Genomic DNA, 15,478 nt, shown 5'->3' with positions numbered 1-15,478 from the left:
GGCTTGAGTTGAATAGAAAAACAATAGTACTTTGCATTAATTCATGAAGAACAGTAGAGCTCCACACCTTAATCTATTGTGTGTAGAAACTCCACCGTTGAAAATACAAAAGTAATGAAGGTCCACGCATGGCCGAATGGCCAGCCCCCATAAAGGTCTAATATAGCATAAGACTAATCAAAGATGGATTAAAAGATTCAAAATACAATAGCAAAAGGTCCTATTTATAGAGAACTAGTAACCTAGGGTTTACAGAAATGAGTAAATGATGCAGAAATCCACTTCCGGGCCCACTTGGTGTGTGCTTGGGCTGAGCATTGAAGCTTTCACATGTAGAGACTTTTCTTGGAGTTAAACCGCAGCTTTTGTGCCAGTTTGGGCGTTTAACTCCAGCTTTTATGCCAGTTCTGGCGTTTTGACGCCAGAATTTCTATGCTGACTTGGAACACCGGTTTGTGCCATGAAATCTCAGGCAAAGTATGGACTATTATATATTGCTGGAAAGCCCAAGATGTCTACTTTCCAACGCAATTAAGAGCACGCCAATTGAGCTTTTGTAGCTCTAGAAAATACACTTCAAGTGCAGGGAGGTCAGAATCCAACAGCATCTGCAGTCCTTTTTCAGCCTCTGAATCAGATTTTTGCTCAGGTCTCTCAATTTCAACCAGAAAATACCTGAAATCATAGAAAAACACACAAACTCATAGTAAAGTCCAGAAATGTGATTTTTATTTAAAAACTAATAAAAACATAATAAAAACTAACTAAAATATAAGAAAAACATACTAAAAACAATGCCAAAAAGCATATAAATTATCCGCTCATCATGTTCCCATTATGAAATTATTATGCAAGGAACAATGATCTCTATGCAAAAGAAAATTACAGCTAAAGGTATTCATGGTGGTTTTAAAACTATTGTTAATGATTGTACACGTGCCGATAAAGCCTGGTTTGAAGGTCATTCTAACATCACATTTGAGATTTGAATTTATCTAACTATTTTATAAACATGGATAAAAAATAATTGAAATAAATGTTTATCAATAATTAAGTAATTTAAATTTTCTATAATTTTTGTTATGTTTATATTTATTAACAAATACTTTCGAGAATTCCATTTCTCATAAACCCTACATTTAGTACTATGTTGACTATTTTAAGGTAGGAATAAATAAAAATATACAATAGTTTAAGTTTTTCATGTAAAAAATTTAATGATAAAAATATCAGACATATATAATTGATTTCATAATACTTATAATTTACAAAATTTAACATTAATTACTCAATTCTCTTACCTTTTAAAACACAATATTTAATCTAAATACACCTCAATACACATAATTATTAGTAAATTCAAACTATTATCATATATATATACAATTATATAGAATATGTAAGCGTTTATACCTTATAAACTTTCCTTTTTTTTTGTTTTTTATTGCTAATTAATGGTTATGATTATAATACATTGCCACTAGATTTTTTTTATTGCCTAACAATCAATAAAGAAAAAGATAAGACAAAAAGGAAAAATACTGAAATTATTGTTTGCCTATTTCATAATACTTAAAATGGCTAAATATTAAACAACACTGTTGAGAATATCTAAGATTTATTTGTTATATTTTCTTCAGCTATAGAGATGTTGGTTGATAATGTTGATAATGAGGTGATATTGATGACAAATTAACAATATCCTCAAGCAGTCCGGTACCAATATCCTCAATCGAGCCAACGTCATTAACACAACTATCACTGTCAGTTCTAACATTAACACTAGTGATAGTGTTATTGGCATGCTTTCTTTCCCTTGCACTTGCACCTGCATCTGAAAGTACAGATTTTTTTACACTGCTTCCTTTACAAAGGTTGGGACTAACGGTGGAGTTATTGTAGAAGTTGAAAGATCTTGATGGAGGAAGGAAGATTGGTGGCAAATTGTGAGCATGCAAACCCACATAGGTGGTTAGTACATGGGTGGGATCATCCATGTACCGCTCCACTCTCTTCTTCGCATTGCAACCAATTGCACTGCAACGATAGTAGCTCTTGCATAAGAAGACACAATAGTATTGTTAGAGGTAAAGCTATTCATGTGTCTTTATTTAATATTTTAAATAACACCGCAGATTTTGCTGCGGTAGAATGGTAGTTAGATCATCACCTTGGGAAAGGGCTCTTTTTGAGTGATTTTTTGCCATACTTGTGCCATTTATAACCATCTTCGAGGTTTTCAGACTCGCTCTCTGTCAAGTAAGTAATTTTTGAAAGATTATTTTTATTCCTTTTGTTGTTCATGCTCATGGTATCAGCAACCGATGCTATCGTCGATGCTCGAAGTTTCAACCTAAGAAAACAGAGGGCAAAAAAGAAAATATTAGTACAAAGACCCCATATTCTAAGTTTTTATTTCTCACTCATCATGCTATGTATGATGAACCCTTTCCTGGCCTTCTCTCTTTCTGTAACTACTTTTTTTTCTCATTTTTCTCTTTTATTATTTGATATTTTTCAAAAAATATTTGTTACAACAATAAATAAAAGTAGTAAAAATTTTCAAATGGAAGACTAAATCATAACAGCGAAAAGTATACCATTAGAAAGAGTAAACAAGGAAAATAATAGTTATTTAATTGTATTATTTGTTTTTTTCATTACTATTACTATTATTTGTTTTCTTCTTACCTAGTTATAATATTATCTTCTTCATCATCTGTTTCATCGCCTCTCAGATTTCCATTTCCACTAACAATTGATTCTGCTGAATGTTTAAGCCCTCCAACTCTCTTGTTGGTGATGTTATTGTTAGAAACGGTCACCTCAGGATTGGATGGGATTGTGGAAAGGACTGGATTTTGTGACTGTGCAACTACTTCAGAAGATTCTAGAATAACTACGTATGGAGACAGAGAAGGAAGAGGATGCTTTAATTCGATGCCATGACTAAGTGTATACAATTTTGAAAATTTACAAAATATAGATATAAGATACATATATAAATCCAATATAATTATACATAGTGTTCCCATTATAAAATGATTATGCAAAGAACAATTATCTCTATCCAAAAGAAAATTCCAGCTATAGATATTTATGGCGGTTTTAAAATTATTGTTAATGGTTGTACACATGCTGACTAAGCCTGGTTTGACGGTCATTCTGACATCACATTTGAGATTGGAATTTATCTGACTATTTTATAAACATGGATTAAAATTAATTGAAATAATTGACTATAAATAATTAAGTAATTTAAAATTTCTATAATTTTATTTAAGTTTATATTTATTAACAAATACTTTCATGAATTCCATTTCTCGGAAACACTACATTCAATACTATGTTGACTATTTTAAAGTAGGAATAAATAAAAATATACAATAGTTTAAGTTTTTCACGCAAAAAAATTAATGATAAAAATATGAGGCATATATAATTTATTTCATAATACTTATAATTTACAAAATTTAACATTAATTGCTGCTATTAAATATCATCAATTTTGTTACCTTTTAAAACACAATATTTAATCTAAAGATTTAACCTTTTTCAAATATAAATACACCTAAATATACATAATTATGATAATTAAATAGTAAATTCAAACTATTATCATATATATATATACAATTTTTTTTAATATGTAAGTGTTTATACCTTATAAAATTTCTTTTTTATCTTTCTTATTTCTAATTAATGGCTATGATTATAATACATTGCCATTATATTTTTTTATTACCTAATAATCAATAAAGAAAAAGATAAGAAAAAAAGGAAAAATACTGAAATTATTGTTTGCATATTTCAAAATACTCAAGATGGCTAAAATATTAAACAAGATTGTTGAGAATATCTAAGAAGATTTATTATACTTTCTTCGGCTATAGAGATGTTGGTTGATGATGTTGATAATGAGGTGCTATTGATGACAAATTAACAATATCCTCAAGCAGTCCGGTACCAATATCCTCATTTGAGCCAATGTCATTAACACAACTATCACTGTCAGTTCTAACATTAACACTAGTAATAATGTTATTGGCATGCTTTCTTTTCCTTGCACCTGCACTTGCATCTGAAAGTACAAGTTTTTGTACACCGCTTCCTCTGCTAAATTTGGGGCTAACGGTGGAGCTATTGTAGAGGTTGAAAGATCTTGATAGAGGGGTGAGGATTGGTGGCAAATCGTGAGCGTGCAAACCCACATAGGTGGTTAGGACATGGGTGGGATCATCCACGTACCGCTCCATTCTCTTCTTTGCATTACAACCAATTGCAGTGCAACGATAGTAGCTTCTACAAAAGAAGGCATACTAGTATGGTTAGAGGTAAAGTTATTCATGTGTCTTTATTTAATATTTTAAATAACACCGCAGATTTTGCTGCGGTAGTATGGTAGTTAGATCATTACCTTAGGAAAGGGCTCTTTTTGAATGATTTTTTGTCGTACTTGCGCCATTTATAACCATCTTCGAGGTTTTTAGACTCGCTCTCTGTCAAGTAAGTAATTTTCGAAAGATTATTTTTATTCCTTTTGTTGTTCATGCTCATGGTATTAGCAACCGATGCCATCGTCAATGCTCGAAGTTTCAACCTAAGAAAACAGAGAGCAAAAAAGAAAATATTAGTACAAAGACTCCCATATTCTAAGGTTTTTTATTTCTCACTCATCATGCTATGTATGATGAACCCTTTCCTGGCCTTCTCTCTTTCTATAACTAATTTTTTTCTTTTTTATTATTTGATATTTTTTAAAAAAATATCTATTACAACAATAAATAAAAGTGGTGGAAATTTTCAAATGGAAGACTAAATCATAACAGCTAAAAGTATACCATTATAAAGAGTAAACAAGGAAAATAATAGTAATTTAATTGTATTATTTATTTATTTCAGTACTATTACTATTATTTTTTTTCTTCTTACCTAGTTATAATATTATCTTCTTCATAATCTGGTTCATCGCCTATCAAATTTCCATTTCCACCAACATTTGATTCTGCTGAACATTTAGACCCTGCAACTCTTTTGTTGGTGATGTTGTTGTTAGAAATGACCACTTCAGGATTGGATGGGATTATAGAAAGGACTAGATTTTGCGACTGTGCAACTACTTCAGATTATTCTAGAATAACTACGTATGGAGACAGAGAAGGAAAAGGATGCTTTATTGACATTTCGGTTGATGGGGCATCTTCTTCAGCTATGTTTAACCACTTATATAAGGAAGGACCGAAGTCTCCAACGTTTACCAAGCCAGACAGTGACTTTTCAAAGAAGGTATCATTGAAAAAACTGAAATCTTGGGTGATGGACTGATGGTGGTGGGTATAGACAATAAAGATGGTGGTGGCAGTGGTGATAGTGGAGAAAGTAATGATGTATTATGTTCTTCCATTGAATTATTTTATTATTGATACTGATTCGACTATCCTATGATTCTATTCTTGGACATACTATTACATTTCCAACACTGTGTCAACTCTCCCTTTATTTTTTTGTTTTTCTCGGATCGGTGCCTCTTAGTTATAATTTTGTTATACTACTTAAGAAAAAAAAAAACAGAGAGAGGGGAGCTACTAAAGCAAATATACATGAAAGGGATACTCTAGAAATTACAATTTTTATTCTTTTACAATTTTTTTTGTTGTTATTGTAATAACAGTGATGATGTATGTTCCTAGGTTATCAAAAACTGAAATATGATATGTTGTTATTAATATTTTTAATTATTAATTTGATATGTTGATCTGCGAATTGAGTCTGCCGATACATATCTCAAATTCGCATTTTGATCCTATTTATCTGCAAATTGGATAATATCCAAAAATTTCAAATTAGATGCAGATAAATACTGCATATCTGCGGATCAGATCCAATCCATGAATACTCCTAAGCAGGTTACAAGAAGCACATTGACTGTAAAACACACTCGTCCCTTTGGTTTTGTTCAGTGTAGCATCTATTATTTTATTTAATGATTCATTCTTATATTTTTTTAAGGATTGAAAATTTTTTTCATAAAATAATATTGTTAATCAAATTTAAAATTTCAGAAAAAGAAATAGATAGTATCTAGATGGAAAAAGAATGAGGAATAAAAATATTTTCTACATAGAAGAGACATAATTTTTTTCTTTAATTAATTTGATACTTTTTAGTGCTATTCCACCACGTATTTGAACATACCCCATGAATATAATTACATATACAATGAAAATATTTTTGTCTTTAGATTGATTTATACATCCAGTTAAAGACATTTCTTTTGAAGTATTTATTATTACATATTTGCGTTATTCAATTAAAGTTTCACAATCTATTCATACTGTAACACCCTAATTACGCTAAGCCTTACCTCATGCCGTAAAGTAAAGGTTAATCAAAGGTTACAATAATCCTAAGGCTTATATATATATAAGAAATAATAATTCTAGAATCCTGATGAAGAAATAAGCTCAAAAACAGACTTACAAAGCGCAAACGTTCATACGAAGCTACACAAAATGAGGCACAAGATATAGATACGAGATATCAAGGCATATATAGATATATAAGTAGAATAGTCATAAAGAACTAGCCGCATCCCCGGAGTTTAAACTGGCTAGTATGTACAGAAATACAGAATTTTGAAAGTTAAAACATTATATCTCTCTCAAAGTAAGCCTCTAAGGTAATGTAATTACAAAAGTTAGAGAACTAATCAAAATAACCAAAAGACTCCAAAATAGGATACAGGTCCTCTGCTCTGTCACCATCAAGCAACTTACCGAGGTGGGTTGCGACCTGCATCTGAAAAATAACAATAGAGTATAGAATGAGAACCGAAGGTTCTCAGTATGGTAACAGTGCCCAGTAATGTAAGATATAAGACTCCGAGATGCTAGAGACAATCCTAGAACCACATATCCATACAAGATTCAACTTAAAGCATAACTAAAATTAAAACCATAACTTTAAAACCATAATAAAATGAGGTATTCTATATTAAGGGATTTCTAAACTAACAGATACACCGCTGTCCCCCAGCCTTCACCAGCCTAACCGCCATGCGATCCCACCACCACCGCCTTCTGATCCTTCTCAATCCCAGTAGAAAATACGAGTAATAACAATGCAAGTAAAGCACAAGTATAGCATGTATATCAAGAAATTCAAGAAGCAATTAATCATGTTATACAATTAGGCAAACAATTCAAGTCGGCAAAGCAGATAGAAGATGCACATGATGAATGCCTGTCATATTTGGCTGTGATATCACATTGTCGGTTCAACTGCCAACCCGATACATCTCCATGGAGATGTCGCCTTTCGATCTCAGAATGGGAACCCCTGAGATATCGTGCCCGGAATACAGTCCAGGATATAGTGCTTGCACACTCTTGTGATTCCGAAAGAATGTGAGTGGGATACTCTTGCCACGGAATTCACATCCCAATGTAAGTGGGACTAACCACAGCCCTTACGCCGCCACCATGTCCTCGACAGGCGAAATTAACCTACCGTCCATGCCAGGCGCATAGCATCTCAATAATCTCAGTATAAAATAGTAATTCAATGGTTTTCAGAAATCATTTTTAGTATTTAGTCCACTCCGAGTCCTAGACTCGTCTCAAGCATCATCAAATCCATAACTCCACAATTTCATCATACCAATCATCTTTACAGTACTCTACCACTTCACTGAACTAATCCACCCTCAGCACTCCAGAATCCTAAGGCTCCGTCTTCTAAACTTTTTACCTGAATTACCTAGTTAACTTACTTATGATATTCTCTATGTTTTAAAGTCTAAAAACAAGTTAAAGAATCTTATATAAGTGTTACAGAAGTTTACAAGCTTGCCGGGAAGATAAAATAGTTAGAAACAAGGTTTTCATTGAAAAACAGGCCAGTGTGCGTACGCATAGGGTTGTGTGTACGCACTCCTAGAAGAATTTTCACAAAGTCTGCGTACGCACAGAAGATAAAAGTTTTCATTTTAAATGCACGCATAGATACATGCGAATGCCATCAATAGAATGCACTTTCCAGCGTGTGCGTGCGCACCAAAGTGTGCAATCACTCTCAACAGTAGGTATCTCCCTGTGTGTGTGTGCGCACCAGTGTGTGCATACGCACGTTTTTAAAAATTTACAGGGTGTGCATGCGCATAGGACTGTGCATACGCACAAGTCAAAATATAGCTACTGTTCAGATCGTGCGCACAACAGTGTGCGTACGCACACAAACTAGAAATTACAAATTTTGCAACATCAAAGAATTCAGATTTTTTATATCAACTTCTGACGATCATATCTTTTTGTACAAAATCCGATTTCTACGAAATCTATACCATTTTAAAGCTCTATAAATTATCTTTAATTTAATACAAAAATTATTCAATTTCAAAATCCATAGCTCAAGATATGATCCGTCAAAGTTCACCAAAAATCTATTTTTACCAAAAATCTCTAAACCTCAATTTTACCAAACTCTCAATCCAAAATTACATATTCAAAATATTCCTAATGTACCTAAATCATATTCATACACCTTTTATTCATTCCATAACTTAGCAACACATAAAAATCACCCATTCCATACACCAAATTCTACTTTTAAACTCAAATCTCAACAATTTGCATCACCAAATATCATTCCACCATCTTCTATCAACATCAACAAACCTCATCCTTCATTAACAATCCTCAAAATCATCATTATCCAAATCCCACATCATACATCAACATTATGATCCACCATAATCATCAAAATCATCAAAATCATCATACATCACAATTATCAACAATCAATTTCAATCCTATCCTATGGTCCACTAGCCTATGTGTCCAGAAATATTACATATTACATAGAGAAAACTGAAACCATACCTTGGCCCATTCCCGATATGTGCAAAATACCAAAATTGAGTCCAAACCAAGCTTCCAACCAAATCAAATCACCAATCCTAATCCAAATGCTTCCAAATATCCAAGGCAACTCCAACAAGCTCCAATATTCAAACTAACATAATATATTTCATAAAAATCAAAATCTAATTTTTACAATATATCAATTTACAAGGGTGCGTGAGAAACCTTACCTTATTCACTGAAATTTGGGATAGAACCTAACAATCTCTCACTAATAGTTAGTACGTAACAACCAAAACATAAAATTTCACTCAACAACTAAACCCAAAAATTTGAATCTCTTAGGGCAGAGAAAAGGAGAGAAATTTTTGAAATCTTACCTATAAAGGTTAGATAGAACTAAGGGACTCAGTGAGAGTTTCACGTAGCCACTGATGACACGTGAATCGGAGCACTGTAGCTGGAGTTGTGGCCACCGGAAGTTGTATGTGAATAGTGCTTTTCTCTCATCTCCCCTCTTCTCACTTGCAGCTGCTATGGCTGTGTTTGATGATAAATGAGGCTGAATGGCCTTCATTGATGAACTTATATACCGAACTTGGATCCGGTCCAACCCGTTACCGTTTTTGACCTGTTTGACCCAACTTTGGGCCAAACCTTTTAAATTAGCGTCCGGTTTTCAAATTTAATTATTTTCCTAAGTTTTTCTATAGTTTTTACTGCTTTTACACAGTACCGGACAAATTTAAGCCGATACTGCTGGTTAATTTACCGGTAAATGTTTTTACACAATTTTCCGAAGAAAATTACATTTTCAACTCAGAAAAATCTACTGAGTCTAAAAATCATATTTAAATTTTATAATTAATATTCTAAATTTTTGATCCTATTTTGGGCAATTAAATTATTATTATTCTACGTTAATTAATCAGTTAGTTATTTTTCGATTCTTACATTCTCCCCACCAAATAAGAAATTTTGTCCCAAAATTTGGTTAACCCATCATCTTGATGAAATATTCCCTTAACTTAAAGCTATCTCTTATTATTCACCTTTCCATACCTCCACGTTAACTCAATTTCCTATTTACATCCTTTATTCCTATTTATAATGCCATATCTTAACCGAATTCAAACTTATGTTGTACTCATCCTTCTTACTCTTAGCTCCCTTCAGTCAACCTCAATACTACATCAACATTTCAATTCATTGTTCTTCAAGTCTATCTTGTAACACCAATAATTTATCCATTACTATCTATACACAAATCCAATTACGCCTGTAATCATCTCCAAAACCTACCCCGAAGCAATTCAATCTTACAGCCACAATTAAACTTAGTTTCTTAGAAATCCTTACTTACCTTAACCCACTAAACTCTTCAAGTATTCAAGCCAAAGATACGTCTATTCACTATTCTACTACCTCTATTCACAATTATCATGTACTATTGTAAAACCTAGGCTTACTACCTCTAATCCAATTATTCAGTCAAGTCATACATCATTATTGGATTACAAAACCTAGGCTTACTTCTGAACTTCCTCAACTTGACCTAAATAGGGTTTACACTCATCCTAAAATGAAGTCATAACTCAAGGCCTTATAGCATCTTTATGCCTAACTCAAGATCATATTAAATCCTCAATCTCAATAATTGTATTACCTAGGACCTCAATAACAACAACAACAACAACTAGAATACCTACTCCTGTTATTCATCCTTAAGAGCAACACTACAACTCGACATACCAAACAACCCATGAATTTTCAATCATCATAACTAAAATCAATGCCACTCAATCACACTCATAACACACTCAACCATTCCAACTCCTAAGATATTCTATTCTCTATTTTCTTTACTCATTTGACAAAATCCCAAGGTCCACAATACCATCATACCGTTTATTCCGCATCTAATTATCCAATTCATTGAAAATTTCATCAATGTATACAATTTAACCTCCCTTAGACATACTAAACAACTAATGAATTTCTACTTATCATAACTAAAATCAAATGTTAAACTCAGCCAAAAATTCAAGCCTAAATTTAGTCTCACTTATTTTTCTCCTTTTCTACTTACTTCTGCCTTCAATAATTCACCATGTACCAAATGTTATATTAACCACCCTATAATCTACATATAAAAACCAAAGTCAAGCACGGAAATCCCTGGATGATAGCTTAACGTAAAATCGTAGTCCTTTAGTAATTACATCCATCTCCATGGAGGTAGTTCCTCCTTGCTCCACATCTTTAACACAAAGCATAAACACAACAGGCTCCTGATCGTTAGTCAGAGATTTCACTTCATGTGGCCTCTACTATCGAGATGCATAAACAACTACATCCTGATGTTACATTAGAACGCACTCCAAGATTTTTCTATGAAACGTACCAGTAGATCCTTAATGGTCTATGGGGTTCAAGTAATTCAAACACTAGTGCCGTAGTTAATCTTTCTTTTATGTTTTGAAGAATTTCTCCCATAATCTGACATTTACACCAATGGGCACCTTTGTGTGTCGACTCAGTCATCGGTAACGTCATTTGCAAAAGTGAAGTTTTACAACTCCTCGTAAGGTCGCAGGCTCACAAATTTTGTCCATCATGTTTATAATTCGCGTCCTAAGGAAATAACATATTGAGGGTTGCATCTAAGGATTGCATGTGATCTCAAAATAAGCTCAAGTTATCTGAAGGGATACCAAGCTCAAAAGAAAGCAATCAATTTCAAACAGTATCCATAAGAAATTGAAAAGATGCATTGTGTTGTAATCAGACAAGATTGTAGAAAATAAGAAAATGCACCAGAAAGAGAATTAGAGTGCACCTCAAGAAAGGAATTCCAAACTAAGAGTCTTTGGAAGAAACAATAAGTCAAATTGAATTAAATATGTTTGTACTGGTTTTAAGAGGATTACAAGCCCTTTAATAAAGGTGGTTCAACCTAACAGTGCACGTTCAGGATTACATCAAGGAGTACAAGATTTGCATGAGGATATGTGAAAACAAAGAACAGGATTGGGCAAAGTTCAATTTCTTCACCAAGAGGGATTCTGGAATAAAGAACTCCAATGCAATTTACAAGGGAAAAATAGGTCGGTTCACAAGGATGTATTGATGCTCTCAATTGTACAAAACCTCACACCATCGTTAAGATCATCGTACTTCCGCATCGTTACTCTGACTCGTTGGTCTTTAAGAATTGGGTTATTTGCTCACGTCAACAAAAAATGTCCCTAAGTTCTATTAGCTCTAGCGGCAATACTTTATGCGGCACAAGTGAGTTTGGTCCTAAATTTTTGATACTAAGTTTGACACCTTTATTCTCAAACCTTTCTCTCCGTCACAAGCTATGTGTAACGTCGTGTTCCAATATCACACAATGTAGTTAAAACTTTATAACCAATTATACACCTACCTCTTTTCTCAGGCTCCCACATAGGGCATTCATAGCAAATACATGACCTTACTGTTGGTTCTGACTCGCATCCTGGTTTTTTCCACGATGGCGATCCTTGGCAATGTGTCCAAATAGTCCACGAGTATAGCATCGACCATTTCCTTTCACCCGGTGAAACTGGACATTGTTGTTTCTTCGAAAGTTTCTTTGACCATGAGGATGCTAAGTGGCATGTCCGTCCCTTTTAAAGATCTGGCATCTTGCTGGAAAATACTTTTCATGACCTCTGCTACTGGTACCCCCATGAGTAACTCTCCTCAAAGTCGTCTTCTTAATGCAATCTTCCACATCTCTTGCCTCATTCTCCAATTCTGAGAATCTCCTAATCTCCAATGGACCCACAATACACATGATATCTTCCCTCACTCCTACTTGGTATTTGATGCATTTCGAGCCCTCACAAGACTCATGGGCACCCTGACCTATTCTCGAGAACCTATAGAATTCCTCAAACTTGTTGGTGTATTCAGCTACATTCATGGACCCATGTTTCAGCTGTAAGAGCTCCAACTCTATTGCCTCCCTTATTGACTCATGAAGGTACTTCTTGTAGAAATCTGCTTGGAAAATGCCTATGTAATTTCCATATTCTGTTGGTGTATGGTGCGCGAAATTGACCTCTGCACAGATGAACCGGCAAGTGCACCGGGCCATCAAAGTAATACCTCAGGTGAGTGAGGGTCGAATCCCACGAGGATTGTCGGTTAAGCAAGCAATGGCTATCTTGCAAATCTTAGTCAGGCGGATAGAAAAGATAGTGGTTGTGAAAAACGCATAAAAATAGAATAAGGAAAGAATTACTGAATTGGTGTGAAAATAGTGATAAAAATCGGTTAAGGCTTCGGAGATGCTTCTTCTTTCTGAATCAACTTTTCTTACTGTCTACTCCAACAAAGGATGAATCATTCCATGGCAAACTGTAAGTGATTAATGCCAGAGCTAGTGGTCATTAATCTCCTTTGCTTCAGATCACACGCCGATACTAATGTTCATCCAATCTGAGCGAGGGTGAAGCTCTAGCAGTTCAATCCTTGGTGATCCTACACAAAACACCACAGACAAGGTCGGATCTTTCAGATCAGAGAATAAAGCTTTATGATTCTAGTCTATACCACAAATACCCTAATCGCACCGTACCTCGGCCGAACAGATGTTCCCATGTCCCCAACGAAGTCGTGGATTAGCCGTCTAAGAGATGTATAATCAAGCTTGTGATTCAATGCTATCCCGCTAGGGACTCGCAAGAACCCATGTAGAAAATGGGTCATACGCTCGTTCCACCCGGTTCCATTAGTTTGAAGAATGAATATACATCTTAGAATGGAATCAAACATAAATTGAAATAGAAATAGTAATATTATTAATCCATGAGAATCAACAGAGCTCCTAACCTTAACCTAGGAGGTTTAGTTGCTCATGCTTTACAGTAAGAACCAGAGAAATAGTGTCTATGATTCAACCCTCCTGGGAGGCATGATCCTCAGGAGGAAGGAAGTTTCTTATTTATAATCAAAATACTAGACTTAAAAGATGTTCCTATTAATTAAAAAATTACAAAAATGTGATAAACTAAGCTAAAGAGTGCAAAAATTGACTTCTGGGCCCACTTGGTGAGTGTTTGGGCTGAGCTTTGGGTGAATCCACGTGCTTAGACTCCTCTTGGGGCATTGGACGCCAGGCTTGCTCCCTTTTGGGTGTCCAAACACCATCTTGGTCCTTCTGGGGCGTCCAAACCCCAGGTGGGGGGTCAGATGGGCGTTCAACGCCCGTTTCGGGCTATCATTTCCAAAGATAAGTATAGACTATTATATATTACGAAAGCCCGGGACGTTAGCTTTCCAATGCCGTTGAGAGAGCACCATTTGGATCTCAGTAGCTCCAGAAATGCTTCTTTGAATGCACGGAGGTCAGAATCTGACAGCATCTGCAGTCCTTTCTTTGTCTCTGAATTAGGCTTTTCCAAAACTTTCCAGAATCACCCAAAAATCACCTAAAATTATAGGAAAATCACAAAAGCTCAAAGTAGCATCCAAAAAGTGATTTTTTCACTAAAACCTACTAAAACATAATAAAACTTAATCAAATGTGCTAAATATACTAAGGAAACAATGCCAAAAAGCGTATAAAATATCCACTCATCAGAACACCAAACTTAAACTATTGCTTGTCCCCAAGCAACCAAAAACAAGTAGGATTAAAAAAAGAAAAAAGATACAATAAGTCTCAAAGTTTTTGATGAAGCTTAGTACCAATTGATGAGCGGGGCTAGTAGCTCTTTACTTCTGAACAGTTTTGGCATCTCACTTTCCTTTGAAGCTCAGAAGTATTGGCATCCCTTGGAACTAGAATCCAAATGATATTATTGATTCTCTTAGTTTAGCTTTTCTTGATTCTTGAACATAGCTTCTTTTTTATCCTGGTCGTGACCCTAAGCGTTTTGTTTTCCCGTATTACCACCGGATACATAAATGCCACAGACACTTAACTGGGGGAACCCTTGGATTCGACTTTAGCTTTGCTTAAAGTCCCAGACAGTTGTGTCCAGAGTTCTTAGGCACACTCTTTTGCTTTTGAGATCACGACTTTAACTGTTTAGTTTCAAGCTTTTCACTTGACACCTTCACACCACAAGCATTTAGTTAGGGGAAGCAGCTCATTTGAACTTTTTAGGCCAAGATTTTGTTTGTTTAGACCCTCCTAACCATTGATGCTCAAAGCCTTGGATCCTTGCTCTTGTCTTTTGGTTTTAAGAGCTTTTGGCTTTTTCTTCTACTTGATTTTTTTTCGCTTTTTCTTTTTCTTTTTCTTTTTCTTTTTCTTTTTCTTTTCTTTTTGCTGCTTTTTCTTGCTTCAAGAATCAATTTTTTTATTTTTCAGATTACCAATAATACTTCTCATTTTTCATCATTATTTCAAGAGCTAATACACTTAACTTCAACATCAAATATGCACTGTTAATTCATGCATTTAGAAAGTAAAAGCAAGGGCCACCACATCAAAATAGTTGGACTACTCTTATTATATAACTCGAGCTTATGTATCTCATTATTCCTTTTCAATAAAAATTTTCTTTTAAGCATGGTGAAGGATACATAGGATATTTTATAGCTTAAGACAAAACAAAACTAAGAAAGGACAAAATACT

General features: G+C 34.3%; 1 protein-coding gene across 1 annotated transcript; it reads right to left on the bottom strand.

Annotated features, from left to right (window-relative positions):
- LOC107626999 (probable WRKY transcription factor protein 1) lies at positions 1,641–12,431 on the bottom strand. The gene is made up of 7 exons (XM_016329882.1): positions 12,344–12,431; positions 4,933–5,065; positions 4,418–4,600; positions 3,937–4,302; positions 2,692–2,949; positions 2,210–2,353; positions 1,641–2,037 (listed from the first exon to the last, which is right to left on the bottom strand). The coding sequence occupies exons 1-7, from the start codon at positions 12,429–12,431 to the stop codon at positions 1,641–1,643; spliced, it is 1,569 nt and encodes a 522-aa protein (XP_016185368.1).

The sequence above is a fragment of the Arachis ipaensis genome, chromosome B02 (genome assembly GCF_000816755.2).
Source record: "Arachis ipaensis cultivar K30076 chromosome B02, Araip1.1, whole genome shotgun sequence".
Classification (NCBI taxonomy): Eukaryota; Viridiplantae; Streptophyta; class Magnoliopsida; order Fabales; family Fabaceae; genus Arachis; species Arachis ipaensis.
The sequence above is the reverse complement of the archived record's forward strand: the minus strand, read 5'-3'. Positions and strand labels throughout refer to the sequence as shown.